Source organism: Ixodes scapularis, unplaced genomic scaffold (genome assembly GCF_016920785.2).
Source record: "Ixodes scapularis isolate PalLabHiFi unplaced genomic scaffold, ASM1692078v2 PGA_scaffold2__306_contigs__length_199485367, whole genome shotgun sequence".
Taxonomy (NCBI): Eukaryota; Metazoa; Arthropoda; class Arachnida; order Ixodida; family Ixodidae; genus Ixodes; species Ixodes scapularis.
The window spans coordinates 54,567,469-54,592,660 of record NW_024609857.1 but is presented as its reverse complement, the minus strand read 5'-3'; the positions used below and the strand labels follow the sequence as shown (position 1 = coordinate 54,592,660).

At 47.7% G+C, this 25,192-nt stretch overlaps 2 protein-coding genes and 1 non-coding gene across 4 annotated transcripts in view; 2 read left to right on the top strand and 1 right to left on the bottom strand.

Annotated features, from left to right (window-relative positions):
• LOC115326061 (protein ELYS) overlaps positions 1-14,005 on the top strand; it is a 68,483-nt gene extending 54,478 nt beyond the window's left edge. Inside the window, exons 26-35 of the mRNA XM_029986790.3 lie at positions 1,342-1,556; positions 2,012-2,069; positions 2,266-2,291; positions 2,401-2,453; positions 2,857-3,280; positions 3,452-3,525; positions 3,936-5,868; positions 8,220-8,267; positions 11,996-12,131; positions 13,164-14,005. Of these exons, the coding sequence (XP_029842650.2) occupies positions 1,342-1,556; positions 2,012-2,069; positions 2,266-2,291; positions 2,401-2,453; positions 2,857-3,280; positions 3,452-3,525; positions 3,936-5,868; positions 8,220-8,267; positions 11,996-12,131; positions 13,164-13,341 (3,145 nt within the window). The 3' untranslated portion in view covers positions 13,342-14,005. The remainder of the gene's footprint in view (positions 1-1,341; positions 1,557-2,011; positions 2,070-2,265; positions 2,292-2,400; positions 2,454-2,856; positions 3,281-3,451; positions 3,526-3,935; positions 5,869-8,219; positions 8,268-11,995; positions 12,132-13,163) is intronic.
• A 4,580-nt stretch (positions 14,006-18,585) lies between these two features.
• The window catches only part of LOC8027989 (protein FAM3C), a 32,049-nt gene continuing 25,442 nt past the window's right edge, over positions 18,586-25,192 (top strand). Inside the window, exons 1-4 of one of the 2 annotated variants that reach the window (XM_042291862.1) lie at positions 18,586-19,370; positions 19,446-19,523; positions 19,609-19,659; positions 23,075-23,156. In XM_042291862.1, the coding sequence (XP_042147796.1) occupies positions 19,319-19,370; positions 19,446-19,523; positions 19,609-19,659; positions 23,075-23,156 (263 nt within the window). In that variant the 5' untranslated portion in view covers positions 18,586-19,318. The remainder of the gene's footprint in view (positions 19,371-19,445; positions 19,524-19,608; positions 19,660-23,074; positions 23,157-25,192) is intronic. The other variant, XR_006077964.1, reaches the window with a different exon arrangement.
• Positions 18,799-18,880, bottom strand: Trnal-aag. The gene has a single exon. It is a non-coding gene; the product is annotated as a tRNA-Leu (tRNA).

Here is a 25,192-nt window from a genome sequence, read left to right as displayed (position 1 = left end):
TTATTGCCGGCTTCTTTTGTAAGTCTTAGCAATTGGTCTTCGTGGGTTCTGCAGGAAAGTAGACACACGGGTCTGTTCATAAAAAAGTCAACCTATTTTCGAATAGATACCGTAACTTCTGGAACTGGTTAATTCTAAGGATTTTTTTATGTGGCTGAGAAGTGTGGCTACTCTAGGAGCATGCAAAAGGCTCGCGATTAGGCCGACCAACTATCCATACCTTATCGCTTTTATCTGCCGTGTACTTGATCAAGAAAAGAGGGGATTAAGTGAGGCGCACAAACTAGCCACCAGGCGGCCAAGTCAACTAAGCAGCCAAGCTGCGGGCTCATGAGTCGTGGCATCATACCCGCGAAAATTGTGGAAGCGAGCGCAGCCGCGAAGCCCGTACGACTAATAAAGCTTGGCTCGAGGGATTGCCCAGTCGTACGAGTTGTTTTGTCCAATTTATACAGTGAAATACACTTATAACGATACCACATATAACGATATACCGCTTATAACGATCAGTTTATAGAGTTTCTGGACTAGAAAAGATCAGCTTCTAGTCCAGATACAGCTATAATCGGTAATAACGATTTTATTTTCGGGTTTTCTCTTTATAGTTATAAGTGGATTGCATTGTATTTATGTCAACAAACATGCTGTTGTCTGTAGTCTGCTTTCAGACGGTGACATTGTGCAGGTGGTTAGGCCTAGGAACGGGTGGTTAGGCCTAGGAACGATCGGGTCGCTTTCAGCGTCAAGTGGCTGTGTGCCGCCGACGCGGAAGCTGCTTGTGGCACAATGGAGTACAATTTTGAGTTTTCTTAGACAATGATAGTGCTCAAGGCACCCTAAGGAAGGTTTCATATTTACAGAGCAGAGTTAAGCACCCTTTCCAATGTGGGGTGCCTGTCTGTGCTAGGCCTAATGAACGCATAGCGAGTGCGCTTTGAAAATAACAAATTTGTGCGACCGCGAGCGTTTTTAAGAAGCGCGCTCGGCCACCTGTACATAAAAAATAATTTATTTCAGAGTAAATACTTTATCTACAGGAAGGAAACTTTTTGACAGCATTCTTCAGGAGTTAAACAAGCTGATAAAACTAGTTTACAAAAACATAACTTTTTAAAAAAAAATTGTGATTTTAAGGCCATGCAGATTTGTACCGCGAGTCTTCGTTGGCAAAACAGGTTAGCAGGGGAAAGCGAAAATCAACTTCTCCAGGTAAGTACCGCATGAAAACTCGATGGCTTCAGTGCCTTTTTCTTCTAATCGAAGTGTTCAATTCTAAGCATTTTGCAGTCCCCGTGAGCTTCGACTCGTTGAGGGTCAACCATAAGGCATCGAATTGTACAGGTTGGAGGCCGACGCCCTGTCGCTGCTTCACACACCGCCCGTGAAGCCCTGGTCCCCTCCGGCCATGGTGAAGGGGTCTTCCCTTGGGGGGGCTCGGACCAGCACTCCGGCCTCGATCCTCAAGCCCCGCGTCTCCCTCGCCCGCCCCATCGCCATTCACGCGGAGACTCCTCCGACACCGCCGGCATTGCCAACCGAGCCCTGCCCTACCCCAGGTGCAGCCCGTAACATTTCATCAAAGTATCGTCTCGCCTCCCTCGCAAAACCCGTCCACTGGGAACAATGTGTGGCATGTACTATCGCAGGCAATATGAGCTGAATCAGTCTTTCGCATACCTGCCAGTTTTTAGGAGAGCTGTGGTCCGAACTAAGAATGGATTGCGAAGTTAAGGACCCATATTTTCGGCTATTTTACAAATTAATAGTTACTGGAGCTTGCAGGAACCACAGATGTGGGAAATGCCGGATCAAGGGTTTCAGGTAGTAATGTCCGCAAGGTTACATCTCCTTTGCGACTTGTGAAAGTCTTTTAAAGCTTCCATGTTCAACTTTGTTTTCTCTAAAGCTGAGAAGGTTCCAACCTTTGCTTTATTGTCTGGTTTTACCAGGCACTGATGCTTTAGGATAAGATTAATGGAGTTTGACTGATCTTCCCATACGACGTTCCCAGATGCCGCAACGCGCAGACTTCGGTTTGCCATGTCCGACTCGTCGGCTTCGGACAACGGGTACGTCGGACATCTGCGCTGTTTTTCTCGTATTTACGAAACCTGGTGGGCAAGCCAGTTCAGCATACACTCGCTCTATGCTTCGGGTTAATACTATTCTTGGATAGATGCCTTGTCCTTGCAGTATTTCCAATTGCACTGTATAAATCTACAGATTTGAGACTGATTTGAGTTTTCTCTTTTCATGCAACTTCAGGCTCGACCTGGAGGAAACTCCGATTGGTGAGGAGCTTTGACAAATTGTTTAGTTTTTCAGCTGCAGCCTAGCATGCTTAGGCTTCAGCTTAGCATGCTAAGAGACCCGAAATTCACAGAGACTTCTATATTCCAGATTCGTCAGCACCAGAGCAGCAGAGTGATGCCATCCGGAGTCGTGAGGAGTCTGTAAGTTGATTGCACATTGGTTTGCCCACTCCGATAAATAGCAGTAAGTGGCATTCAATGTCTGTTATAGCCACTGTAAAATGTTACTTGCTCAAAAGTGGAGTTTCTGGGGGAAGGAAAGTACTGTATGTTCTTAATTTAGTATGACACTGCAAGGGTGGTCCACGCATAAAATGGCAATCGAGGAAAAAGAAGAGGAAAAACGTGCAACGAGAACAAACTTGTGGAAAACAAAGATAATGAATGGAGCATTGATGCCGGATCTATTCTAACTGTATTAATTTTGCTGCGAATATGTGCATAAATATATTGGGCCTTAACTAGATCCCTACATAATGTAATCCAGACACTATTCGAACACGCAAGCTTTGTTAGGTACCTTCAACACTCGTTCCGACAACAGGTGGAACAAACGGTGACCAGTGACGAGTCGGCCAACTGCTCCTTTTTGACTGCCGCCGGTTCCGCCAGTGACGCCGAGTCCGGCACGGAACTCGAAGACGAAAGCCCAAGGCAAGTCTCTGCTTTCCACCCTCAAGCTCCGGAGCAAGGAGCACCCACAAGGCCGGGCCACAACATTGGGGACAACACCCGCACGCCGTCTCCATTACCGCACTTGTTTCCGGAGGGCACCCCCTTGGCAGAGGAAGTTGTCAAGGAGGACATCGAAGAGGGTACAGAGCTTGCGGAGGAAGAGGGATGTGCCGGCGGCAGCCCCGCCCCCGTCGGGCAACCTGAACCTTCGTCGATTGGTCTTTCTGTGGAGGAGGCGGACGGCAGTGCGTGGGATGCTGCCGTAGCGGAGACCTTCGAGCCAGAAGAGAGCGGTAAGCGGGGCTGTTGTTGCGTTCAGTGGGATTCGTTGCAACGACTCCCGTCTGTCACTTGCTTGTCTGGTGCAAGCAGTTCTTCCGTAACCAAGAGATCGACGGGTTTCATTGTTTTTTTTTCCTGTGTGCCTTTGGAGGTATTTGAGTTTGGGACTTTTGTATTCTCAGGGGAGTTGCAGTGGAGGGATGAACCTGGGGACTGTACTGCACCCAGAACTCTGCAGATCTCCAGCTTCAAAGTTGTGAGTTTTTTTGGTTTTTTTTTCCCACTACACTGCCACAAAACTGTCTTGCGAATACAGAAACGGATTTTCATAAATTGAGCCCACATGAATTGCAGTGCGTTGTGAAATTCTCGTTCTTTGAACCCAGTATCCTCCTTTGAAAAAAGAATGTTTGTAATGACCCCCCCCTCTTCCAAAATAGTGCATCCGAAAATACAATGCAAAGCCTGTGATTAGGCAGTAATTCACAGTATTAAGTTTGCACACGTATATAAATTACACTAATGGACAAGTAAAAGGGGTGTGTTCTAGAATGTTTTGTTAGCCACTGAGCTGCAGGCCGATTCAGGGTCAACGGTTGAAAAGCAAAAGCAGCGAACAAAACAAAAATCCTAAATAGATTTTTTCTCGTCTTTTTTGCATTTCAGGGAGTTTCCATAGAGCCCACTGCTGTAGCAGACAGTGAACCGACGGCCGACATAATTTGCGTGGGGGTCTATCCCGAGGGCACCGATGCAAGCCTGGATGGGTCTTGTTCTATTCCCATGCCCGAGGAGAGGGACGAAGAGGAGGACATCGTGCTGATACTCTCAGATGACGAATCGGAGCAAGCAAACGCGGACTTGGCATCGACAGAGGAAAGTTGCGAGGACTCGGACGAAGAAGACGAACACGTTGAGCAGGAGAGCGATCGGCAGGTGCCGCGTCTCGATTCGGACGCGACCGGAACGACTTTGGAAGACAAGCGGAGTCTGGATGCGAGCTCGGTCGCCACAGAAGAGAAACTATCATCTGCATCCCAGCCAGAGACCCACGATCAGGCGGCACAGACGGGTCAAAGTCTGGTCGGAGCTTCTTTCGGCACGGACCAAGGAGAGAGTGAAAGACACTGCGATCGAGGACCCGGCTCAAAGAACGACGCGGAGGGAGTAAAAGGCGGAAGTCCCACTTCACTGACGAGCGCGGAGGAAGCCCACGTTCTTTCCGACGCGTCTGCCTGGACGGGACATGCCCTACAGCCCGAGGAAAGGTCCGGCAACATTCCAGAGCTCGGTGCTCACACGGATGTTCATTCAGCAGCAGAAATGCCGACCGAGGATTCAAGCTCCTCGGCCTCTTCATCAATGTCCGATCCTCTCCTCAGGCGGGTATTTCCGCAACAGGCAACTTCAGAGCATCCCTCTCCCGTGGTGTCCTCGTACCTCCTTCGACGTTCCGTCAGAGAAGAGCAGGAGCACCCCAACGTTGCAGTCAGGACAAGGCGAAGCAGCGGACCGACTACGCCGGCAAGAAAGCCGATCCAAGCCTCTCCGAAGTCGGCGCGGAGTACACGCCGCAGTGGAAGCGTCGACCCATCGAGTATGACCTCGATGCGAAAGTTGAAAACTCCAAGCCCGGAGAAGGAGCAGTCTACTGCTTTCTCCATCGCGAGGACAGACTCCGCACTTGGGAGGACGCAAACTCGAGGCGCCCGGCGGAGTTCAGAATCGTCAACGCGCAAAGACCGAACCCCGAGCCCCCAGAAGGTCCCCGGTACCCCTAAGGGGAAAGCAGCGAGTCGAGCCAGTTCAAAAAACGAAGGAGCCACGGCCAGGGGAAGGGTCTCGCCAGCAAGGACTCGGAGGGGCGAGAGCTCCAGCCCTAAGGGCCGTGGCACATTGAGGGCACTCGAAACACCCAGCCCATTACCGCGACTGGCAAGGCTCAGTGTCTCTCCGCTGGAAATCGATTCCGAAGGCTCCACTGTTGCCGAGACCACGCGTCGGGTGGCTCAAACGCCCTCTCCATCAAAATTGAGACGTGGACAAACTTCTCCGAGGAAGGCCAGGACTCCAAGTCCGGCGGAAGGACCTCGGAGTCCTAAGCGTAAGCAAAGGAGGTCGTCTACGCCGAGCCTAGCGAAAGAGCCTCCAAGTCCCAACAATAAGAGAGTGAGCTTGTCCGTTCTAAAAGACAACCAACCAACTGCAGCAGAGCCGAACTCGCCAGAGCGGTCGCCCACCCGCTTGCCAAAGCCACCGGTGAGAAGAAGCACTCGCTTGACACCAAGGAAACAGGCTCCCGAAGACTCAGCCGGCAGCCTAGAAGAAATGCAAGTCAGGCTTCAGTCGGCCAGAAAATCTGCAGGAGGGTCAAGCCGCAAGCTGCCGGTAATCCTCGAAGACGATGTTGTGGTGGATAACGTGGCCGGGCAGCCATCCACAAAAAGATTGAGCTCTCCACACAAGAGCCTGCCTCGCATTGCGACAGTCGAAGTTCCAATGACGAGACTCCGAAGTCGACAGCTCTCTGGTGATGCTGACATGGAAGGTGCAGTGGCAGGCACTGCAAAGCGGAAGATTGAGAGGGACGCAGAGCTGGGTGAGTGTGTGGTGACCTTTGTACCCATTGTTGCGAGGTACCCTGTGTCTAAAGTACAGTAGTTGCTATTTACCCGAGGAGTACTAGATTTGTTTGGTTCAAGCATTCACCATTCATGAACAAGATCCTTGTTTGTATTCTTGCAGAATGTGCTGGTAGGCAGTCGTTGCACCCTCCAGAAGGAGCGTTGCGAATAGCAAAACTTTGAAAATGTTTGCTTCCAAAGCTGTGATCTGTTCTGGACATGTGGAACGTCATGCTCACTTTTACAGCACGGATAGCAGTTTGCGCTGAACAGTTATCGCTGGCGTATCATCAACTGAACTCGTTGCATATCTCCCGGCAATTGGCTGTTGGCATCCTCTTCGTACTGCAATTTATTTTAATTGCAAGGTCGCTGCAGTTCTTGTTGTGCACCTTGTTGAACTCACACCCTTGACAATTTGGATGTGTTGCAACATAGCAGACGTTGGATGAGGAGCAAAGTAATAATTTGTTAATTAATTGTACCTGAAATTTTCTAATTATCTTTGCTTCAGCTAGCACTTTTCAATGACAAATTTGTTAGCTGTCGTCAAAATATATAATACCAGTTGTTAAAGTTCAGAAAAGGAAATTCTGCTACGAGTCCTTCTCTGTCGGATTTAAGCTACAAACAGACGAGATACCAGAACAAGACTCAAAAACGGCGGCGGAAGCCCCACCTGGAAGCAAGGTCGCTCACCACAGTGGACGCAGATAGCGAGTTGCCGCAAGCCGTTATGCGTCACGTGACCGTAGAAAAGGCACGCCCTATTCTGCTGTCTCCTCAGGCGCTCGACTTTCTTCACCCTATGTTAGTTTTGGTATGGTGGAAACTTGACAGCATAACTTTGCCAGAGGATAGCACAAAGCAAAATAGTTGTCCTAATTTTAACAACCACCATGGCAGATTTTGACGAAGAGCAAATTTCTAATTGGAATGTGCTAGCTGAATCAAATATTTTAAAACTTAATTGGTGAATCTTACTTAATTAGTTCGTTAATTATCACTTTCCACTCTGCCTGACGTCTGCCGCTGTGGTTAACATCATATCAGTTCTCTATTTTATACAGCGTAGACCGCATATAACGTATGTCGCGGGAGTCGCGAAAATCCGCACTATAAGCGGTACCGCACTATAAGCAAAACATCAATTTTTCAGGCCAAAATACATGCCATGAGACAACTTACACTTGTGAAAAGAATTTATTTTATGTTAGATGAAAAATAAAGCTTAGTTTGAGGAAAGTCGTTATTTCACCTGACTAGTACAGTTCCGTCTCAAGTGTGTTACACATTTTGAAAGAAATGAGCAGCTTTTGCCTGGCGCAGCCTTTTAACGGCGTCGCGGGTTGCGGACGGACGTTGAGAGCGTTCAGGATTGCTAACCCTAATCACTTTTCTCCAGAGATGAAAACGCGTGAAAATTCGCATCCTTCACACGGAACGCGCCAGTAATACCTTGAACTTGAGCGCACGCATGAAATGCGCCAAATAAGAAATCCGGGCGATGTTCGAGGACACAAATGCTTAGAAATCACCACTGTAGTCGAAGTAAACAAACACGACGACACGGGCGTTTCTGCCGTCTTGAGAGCGCCGCCACGACATCGCCGCACGAGTAGGTGGATCTTCCCTTCTAGTACGTGCTGGGTTATCATAGCGACACACAACGAAAATTCACAGTCAAGGATAGCGCTTTTACGCGGAACGATGAGATGAACGCCGTCTACGACGACGATCACAACCGACGCCGTGTTTGCGGATAGAAGCAGCCGACCCGCGACTGGCATGTAACGCGCACAACACTTCTCCTCGACCTGCGATTGGTCTGTCGCTGCGGTTGTTTGTTGACGCACGCACGTGAACGACACGTGCGTGCGTCCCTCTGTCGCTATGGCAACTGAAGCCTTTCGCTTCTTCCCGCTTCTTCGAGCAACTCTGCTCTGGAGCAACTGCCATGCGAGTGCCGCTTGCTGCTCGCGCCGTCAGCGCCGTTCTCTAGTGTCGCACAGGGAAGCGCGCTCGCTGCTCCGGTCGTTGACGCGGCCGGCGGGCTGTGCCAGAAACCGCACTATAACCGGTATTTCCCTTCGCGCGCCTGCATTTTAAGCGGTATGTAATTACATGGAGTTCTATGGGAGACGAACCGGTGGTTTAAAAAAACCGCGTTATACCCGGTCCTGCACTATAAGCGGTTACGTTGTAAGTGGTCTACACTGTATGTCCTTTTTTTAAAGAGTTATTTGCAGTCTTAGAACCACTGTATGTCCTATGCTAAGAAGTGGTGTGAAGAACTATAAAGGTGGTGTTGCTTTGTTCATTTCAGCCACTCCAGCAGCCAAACTGCACAAGCCAGATGCCCTTGCCAAGAAAGGTAGTACTGATCCAACTTTTGTGTTTATATGTTGGTATTATGCATAAATAGTTTAGCAGCATAAGATGTCCAAAACGCAGCATACATTTCACTCTTTTTGATCAGTTCTCAAATTTCTTTCTGTAAGAAACACATGGGCTTTTTTTTGTATATGGTAGAATTTTGTTAATGTGTTCTTCAGTGAGTCATGTGGTAAAGTCGACTCTCGTTTATTCAAAATCGAGGGGTACCGAAAATTTTTTTTAATTAAACAGAGTTTGAATTGAAGAAGGCTCAGTAAATGGAATACTTCCGTGCAGCGCTGCATTGGGTGGCGCATGTGCACTGAACTAACACATATGTGGCGAGTTCTGGGACATTTATTTACACCGATCACAAATGGAAGTAATCCCTGATGCATGCCTGTACGTGGTTCCTCAGTCGTGAATCAAGAACCATCGCTTGGAGCTTGGAGACTAGATCTAATCCGGCATCAGCATTTTCCTGGCAAGAGAGGTAGCGCACAGTAGTGTCCAGCGCCGACGCTACGTCAGTTGCACTAGGGGAGGGGGCATTTCTTTGCTGGCATCAGAATCTTTTCCACTGAGGGCTGAACGGTCTTCAGGTGTAACCTGTTGAGCGCATGTAGCCTGAATGATCTTGGCATCTGTTATTCATGACGCTTGGAATGATAACGTCAGTCGCGCGGTTACTGAGAACACGCCGAACCGCAGCAATGCGCGAGTGCAAGGCAAGAAATGTAACCGTCGCACTCCCGCCGAAAACATGCTGAAGTGCAGCAACGCAACACCGTCGCTGCCCAAGAGAGAATCACAACAGCTGCTGCCAGCACCGCACCGCTTATCACAGCATTCAAGGTCGCCACGTGATCGGTTCTCATGGTTACTTGGAACTGGAGACGAAAGTAGCAGCTGGCGCACGGAGTAGCGCGGCTACACAGCCGGATCAGAGGCGCCGCCGTGTGAGTTAGCCCGCTCCTGAGAACATGGTCGGCGGCGCGGAATGTTCAAGTTAACTGGCGCAAACACTTGAGCGTTCAATTTACCGGTCATTTTCGCACATTGAAATACATATAGTGTAGACGGGACCACAGCGTCAATTCGAATAAACCAAAAGTTTGAATTAAGCATGTTCAAATTAACGATTCGACTGTATATGAGCAACCGTAACAGCCGATACTCTTGAAGGCTGCATCGGGTACCACTTCTTGAAAGGCTGTAGATGCGATAGGGAGCAACCTGCATAACTTTAACAGCTTTGGAGAACTGCCCTTTTTCTTAAAATATGGGTGAAATTTTATTTTTCACTGTTTTATAGCGATTGATAGAAAAAGAGCAACTCCGCTTCATTTCGTTTTTTAAAAGACAATACACTCCTCTTCAGTATCACCTAGGAAGACCACAAGTTAGATATTACAACCTAGTTCTGTCTAAATGTTCCTTAAACGGTCCGGCAAACTTGGCAACGTGCCAAGTTGCCGAAATCGGCTGTGTCTAGTTTGCAAATTGAGGTGCAGCCAACAGCGCGGTCAAGGCTACGGTGTTGGCGTGGCCAACATTGAGCCAGACGTCACCACCTTTTCCCCTTTTTGTTTGTTTTTTACACCTCCCTGCGAGCGCAACGGTCGACGTCAGCAACGTTTCCTCTCAACGCTCAGCGGTCTCCACGTGATTGGCGTAATGCGCTTGCGCAGCGCGCTTCTCGGGAACCGTCCGGCTGTTTTGCTGTTACTGCAGTCTCCCACGTCTTAACAACCGTCGTCGTCTCACCGTTTGTGATTGTCTCTCGGAGTTTCATTTGTGCTACGTGCGCAGACCAATGCCGCAGTTGTGCAGATGTCGTTGAATGTCATAGACACCAAAACTTGGTGAAGAGTGCAGTGCAGGCAATTCCGACTTGCCCATGCCCGCCTCAACAGTGGCCCCCTGCCCTTCCGCCCCCCCAATCCCGCCCGTCGTTGCGTAGAGGATCACGTAACATCTCGTACCATGTGATAGCCATGTTTTTGGCGGCCCGGGGCCACTGTTGCCAGACGGAGCCAAAGTTACGGTTTCAATTTTCGCTCACATTTAAAGCAAGATTTAACGATATACTATATCTCATTTTTTGCGTAGCAAATGACTTGATGCCTTGTAGTAGTGCTTTTTAATGTGAAATTTCTCGGTCGTTTGAAACTTTTGGAATTGAGCGGAGTTTCCCTTTTAAGGGGGGACACTACCCAAAAACATTCATGTTTACACCACTTGTTTGATTTAGGTGACATTTACAGGGCTTGTTTCTGTTGATACACTTGTTAGTGAGCGCATTGGTAATGATGTAGGTTTAGAAAGAGTTATATACGTAAAGACAGGGGACAGGACAACACATATTTCATGATCATGAAATGTTCTCAACATCTTTTGATGTTGAGAACATTTCTGTCAAATTTTGTTAACCTGGATGAAAAGCAGAAAAAATTTCAAATGTTCAAAGACGAAAGTGGGCTTGTCTGCGTGGGAAAACTATCGTTTCGAAATTACTTATAAATTTCTTATTTTCATGTGTTATATTGCTTTAGGACAGTTCAAAGAAGATAGCTATGGAAAAATTTCCATAGCTGTCTATAAAAATTTCGAGATAAGCGAAGTTTCGAGATAAGCGGAGTACCGAAATTTCCGAAGTACCGACCGCGGATTTCGAAAATCTAGCGCTTCCGAAAATCGTACCAATCACAGCTTCGTTTTAAGCAAGAAATAACTTTCTAAAACGAGAAAAAATGACTTAGAAACAAGCGTCCAGCGGTCCAGCGCACGCACATATTCCTCAAAGAGCGCCGCCGTCATCCATGTGGACGGGGTTGAACGAAGGCGACGCGACAACGGCTTGGCGGCGTGGCGACTCCGTAGTGGCCACGCCGCCAAGCCGTTGTCGCGGCTCCACGAGATCGGGAGAGCCGATAGAACGCCACAAGCCAGCGCAAGCGTAGAGAAAAAGGGAGAAAGAAAAGTCCCCGGAGATGGGGAGAAAGCAAAAAGCAAGAAAACAAATGTCCTTGAACGCTCGTCGCGTTCCGTGCGCCCGGAACGCGTTCGCGGCGCTTCCCTCTTTTGTTTATTTTTCTGGGCGCTTCCTTGTTTTGTTTATTTTTCTCAGTGCTTCCCTTCTTTTGTTTATTTTCTCCGAAGACCCTCTCTCTCTCACTCTCTCTCTCTCTCTCTCTCTCTCTTTCTTTGTTAGCGTTATTTTTAGGTCGCGGTCGCTTCGTCCGCGATGGAGATAAACTTTCTCCTTCGGGCCTCAGTGTCCTTTCAGGAATATTTTTTTTATATATATATTTTTGCAGGCGAAGTTTCGAGATATCCGATGCCGGTCCCGGAAACTTTTCGAGATAAGCGATGTCAAAATACATGGTGCTAATGGGATTCATTTCGCAACGCACAAAAGTTTCAACTTAACCGATCTTTCGAGATATGAGATATCCGTGTTCGAGTTAACGGGGGTTTACTGTATCTGAGGCAGACTCCGAGCTACTTTTTCAAGGTTGCATGTTTGTTTACTAACACTCCAAAAAGGAGAGTTAACTGTAAAGTTAACTGTACAGTTTACCGTAAAGTCACCGATATGGTCGTAGCACTGCTCATAGTACTTTCTTTGGATGCTTCCAGCTGCATTGCAAGAGCTTTATTTTTAGACGTCTGTTGAAACTTGAAATGAGAATATATTGTGTTATTAATGTTGAACTTGTCCAGATGCCCAAGCAGTAGGGCCCAGCTCTGGCCCTTTGTTCTCGCCGCCCCTAACACGGCGACGCTCCGCCCAGCGGTCGACAGCGGACGGGGCAACTCCCCTCGAACCGGCAACCTCTCGCAACTCAGCAGCCCAGCGGTAAGGTTGCTGATACACTGAAATGTCGTAAAACTTGTCCCAAGTTGGCAGAAATATTATATTAAGTAAGAAAAGAAAAAAAAATGCTAGCCACCTTCATTTTTCTATTTATAAGTAACATCCACAAATGTACACTGGGTGGTTTCGTTTGCGTTTCAAGCGCAAGTCTCCGAGCTGGTACTTTTAATTTACATGTTCTAAAGCAAGGCACTTGTTCCACTATAGCGTGAATTCTAAAAATTGGTTCCTAGGAGCCCATTGATTCCCCAAGTACCCTCACGGGTTCTCCAAACTCCCAAATTTTCCCCAACTGTTTCCCGAATTCCTTTTCCTCAATTGTACATAATGGGACAGAATGCTTGTATTTACCCAGTTCAATCCTTGAAATTGTCTCTAACAGCTGGGTGTCCTTATTGACGACGTCCATATAAGTGAGACACGACCACAGAACTTCTGCAGAGTGCAAGTTCGTCTGACAGAAGTTGCGATGATGTCAGAACGCCGAGCTCTTATTGGCTGATTGAAAAAAATAATGGGTGCACCTCAAGGCATCTAGCATTGAGGTCTACTTACTATCCTTCGAATCAAAGCCAATCGGAACTCAGTGTCGTTGTGACGTCACCGCAACTCCTGCGCAAGAAGACGACGATTTGCTCTCCGCATTGGCCTCGTGTGCGGTATTCGGTAGTGTGTACAGGTTTTGTTTATGCATCGTTTTTTACGGGTCATGCAGCACTCTTCATGTTCATGCCGAAGACTAGGGATCCACACTACAGGGATAAATTGGAAAAGGCAAGGAGTGCTAGCTTTTAGTCGCGGAAGCTGCTTGTACTGCACCAGTTGGGATGCCGGGGCACCTTCCTAGGCTGTGATCTCTTGCCTGTAGCCTCGGCTGTGCTTGAATCTAGAGTAAAATGGAGCAACTCTCTACTGCAGCACGTGTTGCAATCTTTTGGGCAATGTGACAAACTGCCACCACTCTGCAAAATGCTAGAACCTGTGCCAATGGCATTCTTTTGTTCTCGCGTGCAGGGACGCCGCATCTGCAAGTTCGACTCTTTCAACATCGGGTCGGAGCAGGGCCAGTCCTTCGGTACAAGCGGCAAGGAAGAGGGTGAAGAAGCTCGTTTGGAAGAAGCGGTCTCTCCGCGTACCATTGTTGCCTCGCTCGAAACAGTCGTCGGCCAAGGGAGGTTCAGCGAAGCCTTAGTGTGCTAAGCTTCTTGTTTTGTATAAATTCATTATCTCATTTAAAGCTTTTACAAATTCTTGAATGTAGAAAGGATGAATTTTTATTTTTAAAAACTATGTGTCAGTTCCACTAGCTTGCATATTTTGAAGATTTTCTTAGGGACTTGGAAAGAATGATAACCAAATGGAATGTTTTTCGGTGCTGCAACTTTCAAGTGCATTAGAATTTGAATTCCTCTTGTCAAATGATGTTGCAGACAGAGATGAAACAATTTCTTTTGTTCCAACACATGTTTCCCAAATCTTGCATTAAATGTCACTTTAGATGATTTTGTAGTTTCTGACCTCTCAGTCTGACAACCTTCTTCTGACAAAATAGCCATTCACCAAAGCCCCATTCAACAAACTCAGTTTGTTGAATGTCGATTTCATTGCTTCGGTAAATGTCAATTTCGTCTGAAGAGGTTTTTTTCCCCTGCCTTCTATAACCGGTTATGGCATTGATAAGTTCCTTTTTAGTTTTTAGGTACAATTTTTTTTTAGATATTTCCCCACAGCTTTTTACTGTGTTTTCCTACTTTTTAATGCAGTACAGTAGCTGTAAAAAGTAGCGATGGTATGCAATTGTATCTTTGTCCAGCAACTGTGCCCTGCATGCACAATAAAAAAAAATACTAGTGGCATTCCGTTTGACAAAAACTGTGGTGTTATCTTTTTTTTTTATCTTGGGCAACAAGTACAGTTGAGGCCGGTTATGTCATACCCGGGTATTTCGAATTATTGTTTATATCGAACAGTCCAAACATCCCCTTGAAAATCACATGTAATAGTATAGGAGCCTTGTTTTTCTGTATCGAACTCCCATGGCCATGGCGGGGACACTCGATATAGCGAACAAGGCACGACCACCCGTCGCTTCTCCCGCAGTCTGATTGCTCTGGCGGCGAGCTCATAGCTCGCGTTACAAGGCTGGCAGACCGCCAAGCCAGCATACGCGCATGGAAGTACGCAACAAAAAAGTAGTTAAAAGAAAAATAAAAAGCTCGAGGTACACCTAAGCGTTTGTTATGAGTTCTGAATGCGAAAGCATACAAGCCACTCGTCCGCTCCCTTTGTCGTCTGCTGCGTACCAGCGCATGCGCGCTTCGGGATCTCGGAGGCCATGACGCAGCGGCCAAGGGGAGCCCCGTCGACGTGCGCCAGCCAATGGAACCAAAGGCGCGCGGAAACTATGCCATTTTCGCGCTTCCAACTGATGACGTCAGCTCGCTCCATGAGACAGTTGAAGGGGCCCTGCAATCATATTTAAGCGTCTACCTTTTTTGCGGTTTCCAAGTCTCTTGAAGTTCGGGCAAGCCAGCGGGCACGAAGAGAGTAACTACATATCAGTGCGTCATATTTTAACCGGACGACGCGGAAACCTCCTCCACCGACGAGGGCGACCCGCGGTACCGAAAGCGTGCAAAATGTGACGTCTTTGGTCCTGGGCTTACTACTGGTCAGAGCCGCTAAAAGCTTCTTTTTAGTCGAAATACAAAATATAAGTGTCGCGAACCGTTTCAATTACTTATAAAAGTAGTTTTTGTTCACTATTTCAGATGAGAAATGAAACAAATGCAGTTTATAAAGTACGGAAACAAGAAACAACCCGTCGACATACCCGCCACCAAGCGGTGGAAAAGGCGGTGCATACTAGAAAAAAGTAGTGGGATCAGGCGCCGACACGGAAAGGTCCCGGATGTACGCGGCAGCGCTGCGGTCGTATGGGCAGGAGGATCCGACCGGCTCCGAGCCTTCCGAAGGCCATCGGCGAGATGCTTTGTCTTGCGGTTTGGCCGTTTCGCGGTATGGCAGCGCGAAGTGGCTCCCACTCTGAACTGATCTTTACCCCGTGTTTGCTGTTGTTTGTGGCCAATGAAGTGTCATGCCGAATTAGTGTTTAATCACGCAGCAAACGCAGTGAGAGCCGCTCTGGGTGCCCGCTGCATACAGCCTGTACAGAACATGCTTTAGTGGCGCCCTCTCGCGCCGTCGACACGGAATGCGGCAGCTGTGAGCGCTCGCGATGAGCTCACTACCCCTCCTCTAGTTCACGGCCGCTCAAGCAACCAAGGACGTCATGAGGGAGGTTATTTTTTGCTTGTTTTTGTAATTTTGATTTGCCTATAACTTTTAAAATAAAGCGAATTTCAAGAAAATAAAAGTTACTCTAAGTTACTACGTTCAGTGCGCTCAGGTTTGGTGCAAATTAAAAATTAGTAAAAAAGTGCTTGCAGGGCCCCTTTAATAATGCTTTCACATTAAAAAGCAACTGTAAAAAGAAAAAGGGAGGATGGAAAACGCAAAGAGCACATGCGCCTAGAGAGGACAGGGAGTGCCCGTTGTTGGGACGGTAGCGTGCTCTCTTTCTCCGAACATCGCTGTCGCTGTGCGACTCCTTAGCCCCAAAATAAAATAAGAAAGAAAAGAAAAAGTCGAGTCTGGTGTGTTGACAACAACAGTTGAGCAATCACACTTTGAATGCCTTATCTTTGTTGGCCTTTTTCTTTCATAGTTTTTGCTTTGCCTGTTTTTTTAATTTTTTTTGCTGCCTGAATTTAGTGAGGTTTCTTTTTTGTTGCAAAACTTCATTCCATGTGAGCTTTTTTTATGCGGCTCACTTCTTTCGTTTTCAGAGACCCGCGGAAATTTCAACTGGAGTTAAAGTTAACATATTTTTGTATATCAAATTAGCGATATATTGAACTATTTTACGATCCCCTTCGAATTCGATATATCCAGGTTTGACTGTAAAGGTGGGGAAATTAAGAGATGTGGAGAAGATATTTTGCTTGAATTTTCTCTGGGCCGTCACCATTTCAAAAAGGTTCGCATACTGCACATGCAGTATGCGAAATCAACCATCTGCGTCTGTAATCGTTGCAGATCCCTTTCTTCTTTACATTGAGGATGGTTCTTAAAGTCTCCCAAAGAGATGGTTCTTGTTTATTTTGTTCATCACCTTTTGTTGTACATATTACTTGAAGGTGCTCTCACCAAGGTTTTGACTTTGTAGAAACTGCACCAGGTTCAAAGACAAAGCGCCGGCCTCGGGTCCCCGGGTTGCAGCTTTGCACTGGAATTTAGGGATGGTGAAGGAAAACTACTGAGTGATTCAAGGAGCGGCCAGGCTCTTTAAATTGACCACAAAATTTGGTTTCTTAACCTGTCTCGCTACGACTTTGTGCAGCGTTACCCACAGATGGTGCATTTTTTTTGTAAGATTTGCAAAGAGCGGGCTTACCCGAGGAAAAAGTAAAGAAAGAAAAAGGCTTAGCTCCTATGGAAATGCAGCAACACCACCGGTCTTCAAACAATACGGCACCGTTTCAACGGGAGACAAGAGATGGCGCAAGCAGTCGCGACGCCAACTGTCGCCAACGAACGAGCATACAGCGCCGAGAGCCGGCGTCTTTAGCAGACAAGCTTTTCAACTTAAAAGCAGCACGAGCTTTTTTGATATCAGTTGTCAATGCATTATTTTATTATCCTTACTAATAAACACATTGAATGGACACATAATCGATTAAAAAGATGGTTTGTCGAGTTATTTTGACTGTTTGTTTCGTGGTATGTTGTCTGCTTTGCAGTCCCTTGTTACCGCGCCAGTGTTTGTTTCTGTTTCTGTAGGGGGCACAGATGAGTACAATGTCTGCATTCGGCTGGAACTCTTGTTCCGACTGATTGAATGAGAGTTGTGGTGGAATGCTGATCGACATATTACTTGTGTCCAATAGGCAACCTGCAATGCTGTTTGGTTTGGCGCTGTGTAGCGACTGAAGCAAGAAACATTGGGCATGCCTGGAAGTGGCGGCTGCATTGTTCAAACGTGAGCTATCACTTTGGGTTGTCGCTTAGCGTGATGTCAAGCAAGAAATGCTGGGTACGCCTGGAGACCTATGTTGCGGTTTTTGGACTCTTACGGCGACTAGGGAGAAGGAAGCGACGTCAGCAACGCAAAAAACGCAGATTGGATGTTTTTTCTGCGGAAATTCGTCATCAGCGACTCTCACTAATCAGCATCCAGTTTGCATTTGCTGCGTTGTTGAGGTCACTTCCTTCTCCAAAGTCGCCATGGGAGTCCAAAACGTGCAACATAGGTCTCGTGGGTATGTAACATGCCAGTACGCCAGACACTACGGCTCCTGCGGGGCAATTGGAACAACAGTGAGGCAATTGACCACGTATCGCTGGAGTGCTCTTTTACTGCAAAGGAGGCTTTTAGCTGCATCATGCTCCAATATGTGTGTTGCACTTGCATATGTAGTGCATATCGAAGCCGTCAAAATGCAATGTAGGTTCTAGCATTCCCCCTTTGCCAGGTTACAACAAGACCGGGAGAAAAAATAGCCAGTCACGTTTTTGCTTGTCTCGAGGGTGTGGAAGAAATCGCCCACAACACAATGCAGCGAATCAATGGTGGTGCTTGTTACTTGGAAGGCAGTTGCGGAAGAGGAAAATTACGCGAGTACACATACGACTGCTTACGAGTAAAGCAAAAGCAATGTAATCCCGCGGGAGAAATGTTTTCGGGTAATGTTTCTACACATATTTAAGTTTAGGACGACTTCCTAGAGATCGACGCTAAGTACGGTGTCTAGGATGACCTATGGGATTACGTCAAGGACGACCTCTCGGACGACGTCGAGAATGACTCATGGAGGATGTCGTCGAGGACAACGTATATGAGGACGCCTAGAGGAGGACGTCAAGAACGACTTCTAAGACAGCCTCTAGGGCGATGCCTAGAGGAGGACGTTTAGGGAGGCTGTGGCGTAATTGCGTGGGCGGCCACATTTGCCTGCGGAAGCTGCCGTAGATGTAGACGCTGCTGCCGACGTCGCCTCGCAGTCCATCGCACAAAGCACACTTTGAGCACATACGAAGTCCGAAGCGCACCTTTTACACACGGCGCTCCGACGATGATATCATGCTGATGACGTATGATGATGCTTAATGGCATCATGCTGATGACATATGATGATGCTTGATGACATCACGCTGATGACGCTTGATGACATTTTTATGGCCATCTTTTGGTCACGACGACGATGGATGCCACTTGTTTTTCACGTATTGTGACATGCTGATGAATTACTTGAAAATTTTAACACCTTGCCTCTCACTAGGCTATACCACTATAAACTTGGACGGCAAGTTCACACAAAGGTAATAAATAGTTTTGATCAAACTCCTTTGATTGTAACGGAATATGACCTAAGGCAGGTTAGCAACCACGAACCAGAAACAATCAACTTTTAGCTGTTAAATGCTGTAGGCAACGACGTAACACTAGCCAATACGACTAAGGACAGCGTCATCCTTCAGCATATTTTAGAGTGGCGTGTGCAGCGCAATCGCATTTTTATGGCCATTTATTTCGAATGTTCCCAAGGCCTTCTGAAGGTTTTCTAAACTAACTTGGGGAAAAAAAGTATGGCAGCGGTGGGATTCGAACCCACGCCTCCGAAGAGACTGGTGCCTTAAACCAGCGCCTTAGACCGCTCGGCCACGCTACCCACATTGAAAGGTTAAAAGACGGTAAAATCCGTGCTCGAAATACTCAACTGCTCGCGTGCAAAGTTACAAACTTGTGTCGTTTTGAAGAGAGACGAGATTGATGTGGCCCTATGTCATATTGTGATAGAATGTCCACAAAAAAAATAGGTTACTCAAAAATAAAGTTCGGAGAGTAAATCGTTTGAAAATCTGAACCACGCAAGAAAATTCCACATAAAACGAAGTGTACTTGGCCAGGATACGCAATCTACCGCCCTTATCCCCCTAGTCTGGATGTCCATCAGTGGTCAGCTGGGTCAGCTGTGGCTTGGCTCTGGCCGGCTGTGGCGCTGTAGTCAGTCGTGCCAAATAGCCTCCCTAGTGCCAAAGTGCTGTTTTGGTTTCTCCGTCGACTGAGCTGAGGCATTAAAATTGCCTGCCTATAACATACAGAAATCATGGCCATATTGACCAGAACATTCTTCTATAAGCTAATTAAAGGAGGCGGTGGTAAGTACACCGATCGTCTTCCGTGAGTGAGTACATACGAAGAGAGAATGATGTGACTGCAACCTTTCATTTCAGCATCCCCGTCGCGACTAAAGTTCTTGCTTGTCCTTTCTTCGATATATGTCCTTATAAGGTTCCTCTTAACGTGGAATGGTAAGCACTTGGCCTATATATTGATTACATTGGACATTGACGTCTTATTTTGAGTTTTTGCGAACTTATCTGACAAATCTTTCAGGGTATCCGAAGGCTGCTGGAGAAAATGGACTGCCCGCCTCCAACTCGACAGGCAAGTATTGCGGATTCTTCAATCGTATTTTTATAACTTGGGTGCGCTTTCACCTTACTCGTGTACGAGCTGGTGGTGGTGGATGTTCCAGGCGCCAATCGGACGCCTTTCGTTTGCAGACGGCCGCCTTAGGTAGGGATTTCAAGAGTGGTAACTTGGACGAGTTGGTGATGCGTTACCGACAAAAGGCAGCGCGAAAATTGACGAAGGACAGGTAAAAGAAGTAGACATGACAAGCGCTTGTCGTATATGGATATGGAGGCCTAACCCTTTGTAATGGGCGATCACAGCTTCAACAAAACTGAATCAAACCAAGAAAACACACACACTCAAAAAACAAAAAAAAAACCTAAGTTTGATTGCCATTGTTTCCCACCCTCTTCACAGTGTTCCCCGACCAGTCCTCCAATCTTTTCTTTGTGATCTCAACCACATTGAGAACACCGGCATCTTCCCCCTGGCCGCACTGGCCACCATGGTCTCGACCTCCCACTTCATTGACGCACGTCGTCAGCGTCGTCTGCTCCTGCCCTGTCGATGGTGTCGGTCCCAACCTCTTCAGCCCCAGTGCAGCCGCATAGTCCGGATCTGGTGGCATTGGCGGCCTCGGCTCTCGGCACTTCATTATGACATGTTCGGCTGTCTCCTCCTGCTGGCCGCATAGCTGGCACGTGCCGTCCATCCTTGGTGCGTGCTTGGACCTCAGGTGGCGTGTCCTCAACACTCCACTTCGTGCCTCGCACTGCAGCCCACTGCCCCTCAAGTTGTCAACGAATTCCTCGCTCACAATGTTCTTCTTCTCCGCACCGTAGACGGCGAGGGACGGCCGAGCGCCGACCGCGGCGACCCATCTGGTCGTTTCTGTCTCCTTCACGCGTTCTCGGACCCGTTTCGCCGTCCCTGTCGACCTTGTACAGCAGCACCCGTGGCACGTCATATCACTCCGTGAGCTTGTTGATGCTTCGAAGGTGGATGTACTTGAACACCTGGCGAGCCCATCTTTGTTCCGGCAAAGTGCATAGACGCCGCTCGAAAATCAATTTGCTGCTGACCTCACGGTATTCAAAGCAGGATCAGCCCATGTCACTGTGGACTTACTCACTGGTGGTGTTTCCGTCTGTTCCCAGCGCCCGGTGACCCACCTCTCGCAGCCTCACTTGCAGATTTTCTCGTGTACATACCGACAGGCACAGCATGGCATTGGCAAAGGTCAGGCCTGGCACCGCCACCATTTATTTTCCAGAGTGCCCGCACCGTCTCGTACCGGCTGAAACTCCACTTTCCCCTGCATCCCAGGTAGCCCTTGCGTTTGTTCACCGTGGTCCGCAGCTCGGCTCCATGCTGTTCGAGGTACTTTTTTCCCGACTGCAGCGTCACTCCCAGCTACTTATATTCGGTTTTCCACCTTCCACTCAATCTCTTGGCCCTGAATGTTCAATCTCTGCGACAGCCGCGTAGGGGCATCCTCTGTGCCCTGGGTGTTCCTTTGCTCCACCCCTGCCCCAAAGACTCCAGACTTGCTGGGGTTGAACGTTAGCCCCAGGGTGGTTCCCTCTTCTCCACAGGTGTCCAGCAATTTCTGAAGCTCCTCCAAGGACTTCGTCATAAGCACCACGTCATCCGCATAGATCAAGGTAGGGACTCTCTGATCTACTTCCCTCCCCTCTTCACCATAGCACATCTTGAAATTTAAGTGACTGTCCTCCAGTGCTCTCTCCAGTCTTGCAATATACAACATGAACAGAAGTGGTGGAAGCGAGCACCCCTGTCTCAGTCCCCTTGTGGCCTTTATGGGCTCGGTGAATTCCACCCACCACTGAATCACAACGCTGTTGTCTCTGTATATCTCTCGGAGTAGGTCCCTCCATTCCACAGGCATTCCCAACTCCTCCAAAACCGTCCATAGCAGTGAATGGTTCACAGAGTTGTACGCCTTGGAAATGTCCAAGAAGCCGAGGTATAGGGGCCTCTGCTTATAATTGATAATCTCCATGGCTTGTGTGATGACAAAAAAGTTGTCCTCCAGTCTCCTTCCCTTGAGGAATTTATTTCGGAGTTCCCCCAGTATTCCCTCGTGCTCAGCCCAGCTCTGTATGCATTCCTTCAGTACATGCATGAAAATTCGGTAGAGCAGCGAGGTCACTGTTATCGGACGGTGGTTTTTCAGGATGAGCTTGTCTCCTTTCCCCTTGTACAGCATTCTGACCCGGGATCTCCTCCAGTCCTCTGGTATGTCGCCCGTTTTCATCACACAAGAGAGCCCCTATTGGAGCCGTTCCCTGGACTTTACTCCCATTTTCTTCAGAAGGCCTGCTGGAATATCATCTAGACCCGTTGCCATGTGGCCATCCATGCATTGCATGGCCCTGTTCAACTCGCCCTGGGATATAGCTCGGCGCTGTTGGATACCTCCCGTGCTGTCCCTCAGGGGGTCACTCTGTCTTACTGCATCTGGTTCTTCGAAGCTCTCCGCCATTGCTAGAGCAATGTGCCTGATACATTCTTGTCCAGTCAGGACTACTACGCTCGTGGCATCCCTTATTGTTGCCGGGTTTGGCTCTGCCCATCTCTCTTCACCTCTGACATGTTGCCAGAACTTTCCTGGGGCGTCTCTGCCACTGCACACTATAAGTCTACGACCTGTCCTTCAATTTTTTTTGCTGTCTTTCGTTAAAAATTTTATCTTGTTTTTTTGCAAGTTTTATTTTTTTATTTAGGTAAGTTAGTTATGCAAACTTTGTATACCCTTAAACAGCCCCTGAAAAGAAGAAAAAAAAGTGTTTTTTTTAACAATCTGATTGGGACAAGCAAATCAAAAAATTATTTTACGCGAAAAAAAAAAAAAAAAAAAATATTTAGTACAATATTGACGGCGTGAGACTTATTTCAAATTCTGCACGGAAAGTCTATGAGGTCATACACTCCTTCCACCCCAACAAGATGGTCATACGCTCTCCCCACTTCAACGTGAAGGCGAAGCCGATCCACCTCTCCTCCACGCGCCCGAAATGCCGAGAGAAGAAATAAGTGGAAAGGAGGTGAGTACCAACTAAATCTCGTTTCGCACCATCAATATCGCTCTAAAAAAAGTTCTTTTCGCACAAAATTAATTTCTCTATACGCGTGTCCCAACCAGACTGTTGAAAAAAACTTTTTTTTTAGGGACTCTTTAATGCACATTCTTCGGCCACCTCCATACAAAATCTTGGCTCAATACGTTCACAAACTGACTTATATAGTCCCTTCAAACAGCCATCTATCTTTTTGCTTCACGCTGTCTTTGCTCGTGCAAAAATATGTTGCCATTCTCTTTTTTCTTGTTATTGTTGGCGTTGCACCGTGAAATAATTAAGCAGGATCAGTCCGAAACAGTGTCATAACATTTTAATTTTTCCTTTCTTTCTTTTTTCATCAGGTTTAGCATACGATGACATTCACATTGGAGTTACGAGCCTGACCGGTTTTCTGAATGCTTTGAAGGTGGACACTGAGTATGAGTAAGCAAATTCATCTAAGACATCTTTCACAATTTAATTTGCCTAAATGCTCGCTGTAGAGCACACAACCTATCATAGAAAGTGATACAATGTATTTCCTTTTTTCTTACCAAACCATAAAGGTAATATAGACATTGACAGGAAGAAATAGAAAAGGCATTTTCCCTAGAAGTCTCAGTGTGGCAGTCAACATTTTGCTGAGAGGCAACTTCTTTAGGGGTGGACTTACCAATAGGCAGGGTAGAGAGCTGCTTAGAGTCGAGATCTGTTGGGTGTGGGGTGCATTTGTTTACCTCCCTGTGTTTTTGTTTCCCCCCACCCTCAACCAATGACGGCGAGCACTTTTCTGTCACATCATCGCGCATTCCCTGTGCGTTCTCTGTGTTGCCCTTTGATTGGCGTGCTCCTTTTTGCGTTCCAATCAGCCAAAGACGTACGTTGTAACAGTCGCTCGTCGTGTAGCAGGTATTCACTCAGCTTGAAGCGAGTCATCACAGGAAGGAAAATCACCTCCTGGCCGCCATTGCCATGGCCGAAGCTGAGATTCGCAGCAGGTGTTATGCAACTAGCTGCGCTGTCGTAGGTCCATACACAAGCAGATAACAAGTCTGGCTTGCCTAAATGCACATTTATTTCGTGCCGAACAACATATGTAGTCAATAAAAAGACAAAAAATATATTTTTTGATTTGCGTGTTGAGAGGCTTTGGTGAAGCCGCCGGTCGACCTCGGCGAACGGGAAGCAGTCGGTTAGATTCGATTTTCCCAAGCGACCAGCTTTTGATAGATGGCCGTGCATTATTCTTGTTGCTAGCCTTTTACGCCGATAACTCGCAAATTTGCTATCGAAGGAAGGGACGTCTAAATTTCGCAATATGTATGCATTCAAAATCGAGGCATACTTTAAAAAACCCAGTCGTAACATTCCGTCTTTTTTTTTTATCTCTTTACAGGGCGGCACACTCCTGAATTAGAAATTTATGGATGATTTAGTAAAAAACCGTGGTTAGAGCGGGGTTCGAGCCCCGCTCCCCCGTGTGACGCAATAGCGTGCGTTTCTATGCACGTCGCCACGCACGCGGCAGTATAACTATGTAGCCATTGCATGTGGTCGCTCGCATGCCCTTCCATGCGTCACAGCAAGTTGCATCCCCCCTCCCCCCTTAACTTGTGTCCATAATATTCCGGACTTCCATATTATATTTTAATGCTTGATATGGGGGGGGGGGGGGACTTCATGTATAGCAGCACAAACATCAACATAAACTAAAAATGGTATGGTTTGCCTTTTTTTTTTCTCTGGAGAAAAGCACGGTTATCTGTGAACGACATAAAGAAAGAGGGGGAAAAAAAATGAAAGCCGTTTACAACTCCCTGTAACACCGAATTAGAGCGCAGCTCTTGAGGAGGAGGAGGGGTACTGAGGGTCACGTGTTCTCGGGGTGGAGGGGTCACGTGACCTCGGGGGGGGGGGGGGGGGGGGGGTATTAATGTGACCTTGGGGGTCACGTGACCTCGGAGGGGGGTCACATGACCTGGGGGAGGCATCACGTGACCTGGGGAGGCGTCACATGACCCCCCCTCCTCGAGGTCACCGAAGGTACCCGAGGTCCTCCCGAAGGAACCCGAGGTCCTCTATAGGTCCTCCCGAAGGAACCCGAGGTCCTCCCGAAGGAACCCGATGTCTTCCCGAAGGAACCCGAGGTCCTCTGAGGTCCTCCCGAAGGAACCCGAGGTTCTTCCGAGGTCCTCCCGAAAGAACCCGAGGTCCTTCGGGAGGACCTCGGGTTCATTCGGGAAAATTTACCCATAATGCACCGCGCGGTTACGCCGACGGCAGCGGCGGCGCCGCTCAAGCCGGAAACGGGCGCCTAAGAGCTGCACTCTAAAACGATTGCTCCGCATGTATGCAATCAACACTTAACGCATGTTGTTTTGATTTTATAATCGCAAACGGGAACAGCTGTCGGTGCGAAGGGCTTGCAAATTATCACATTTGCTTTATGCATGAGGTAATCGGTCATTTTGATTTACTCT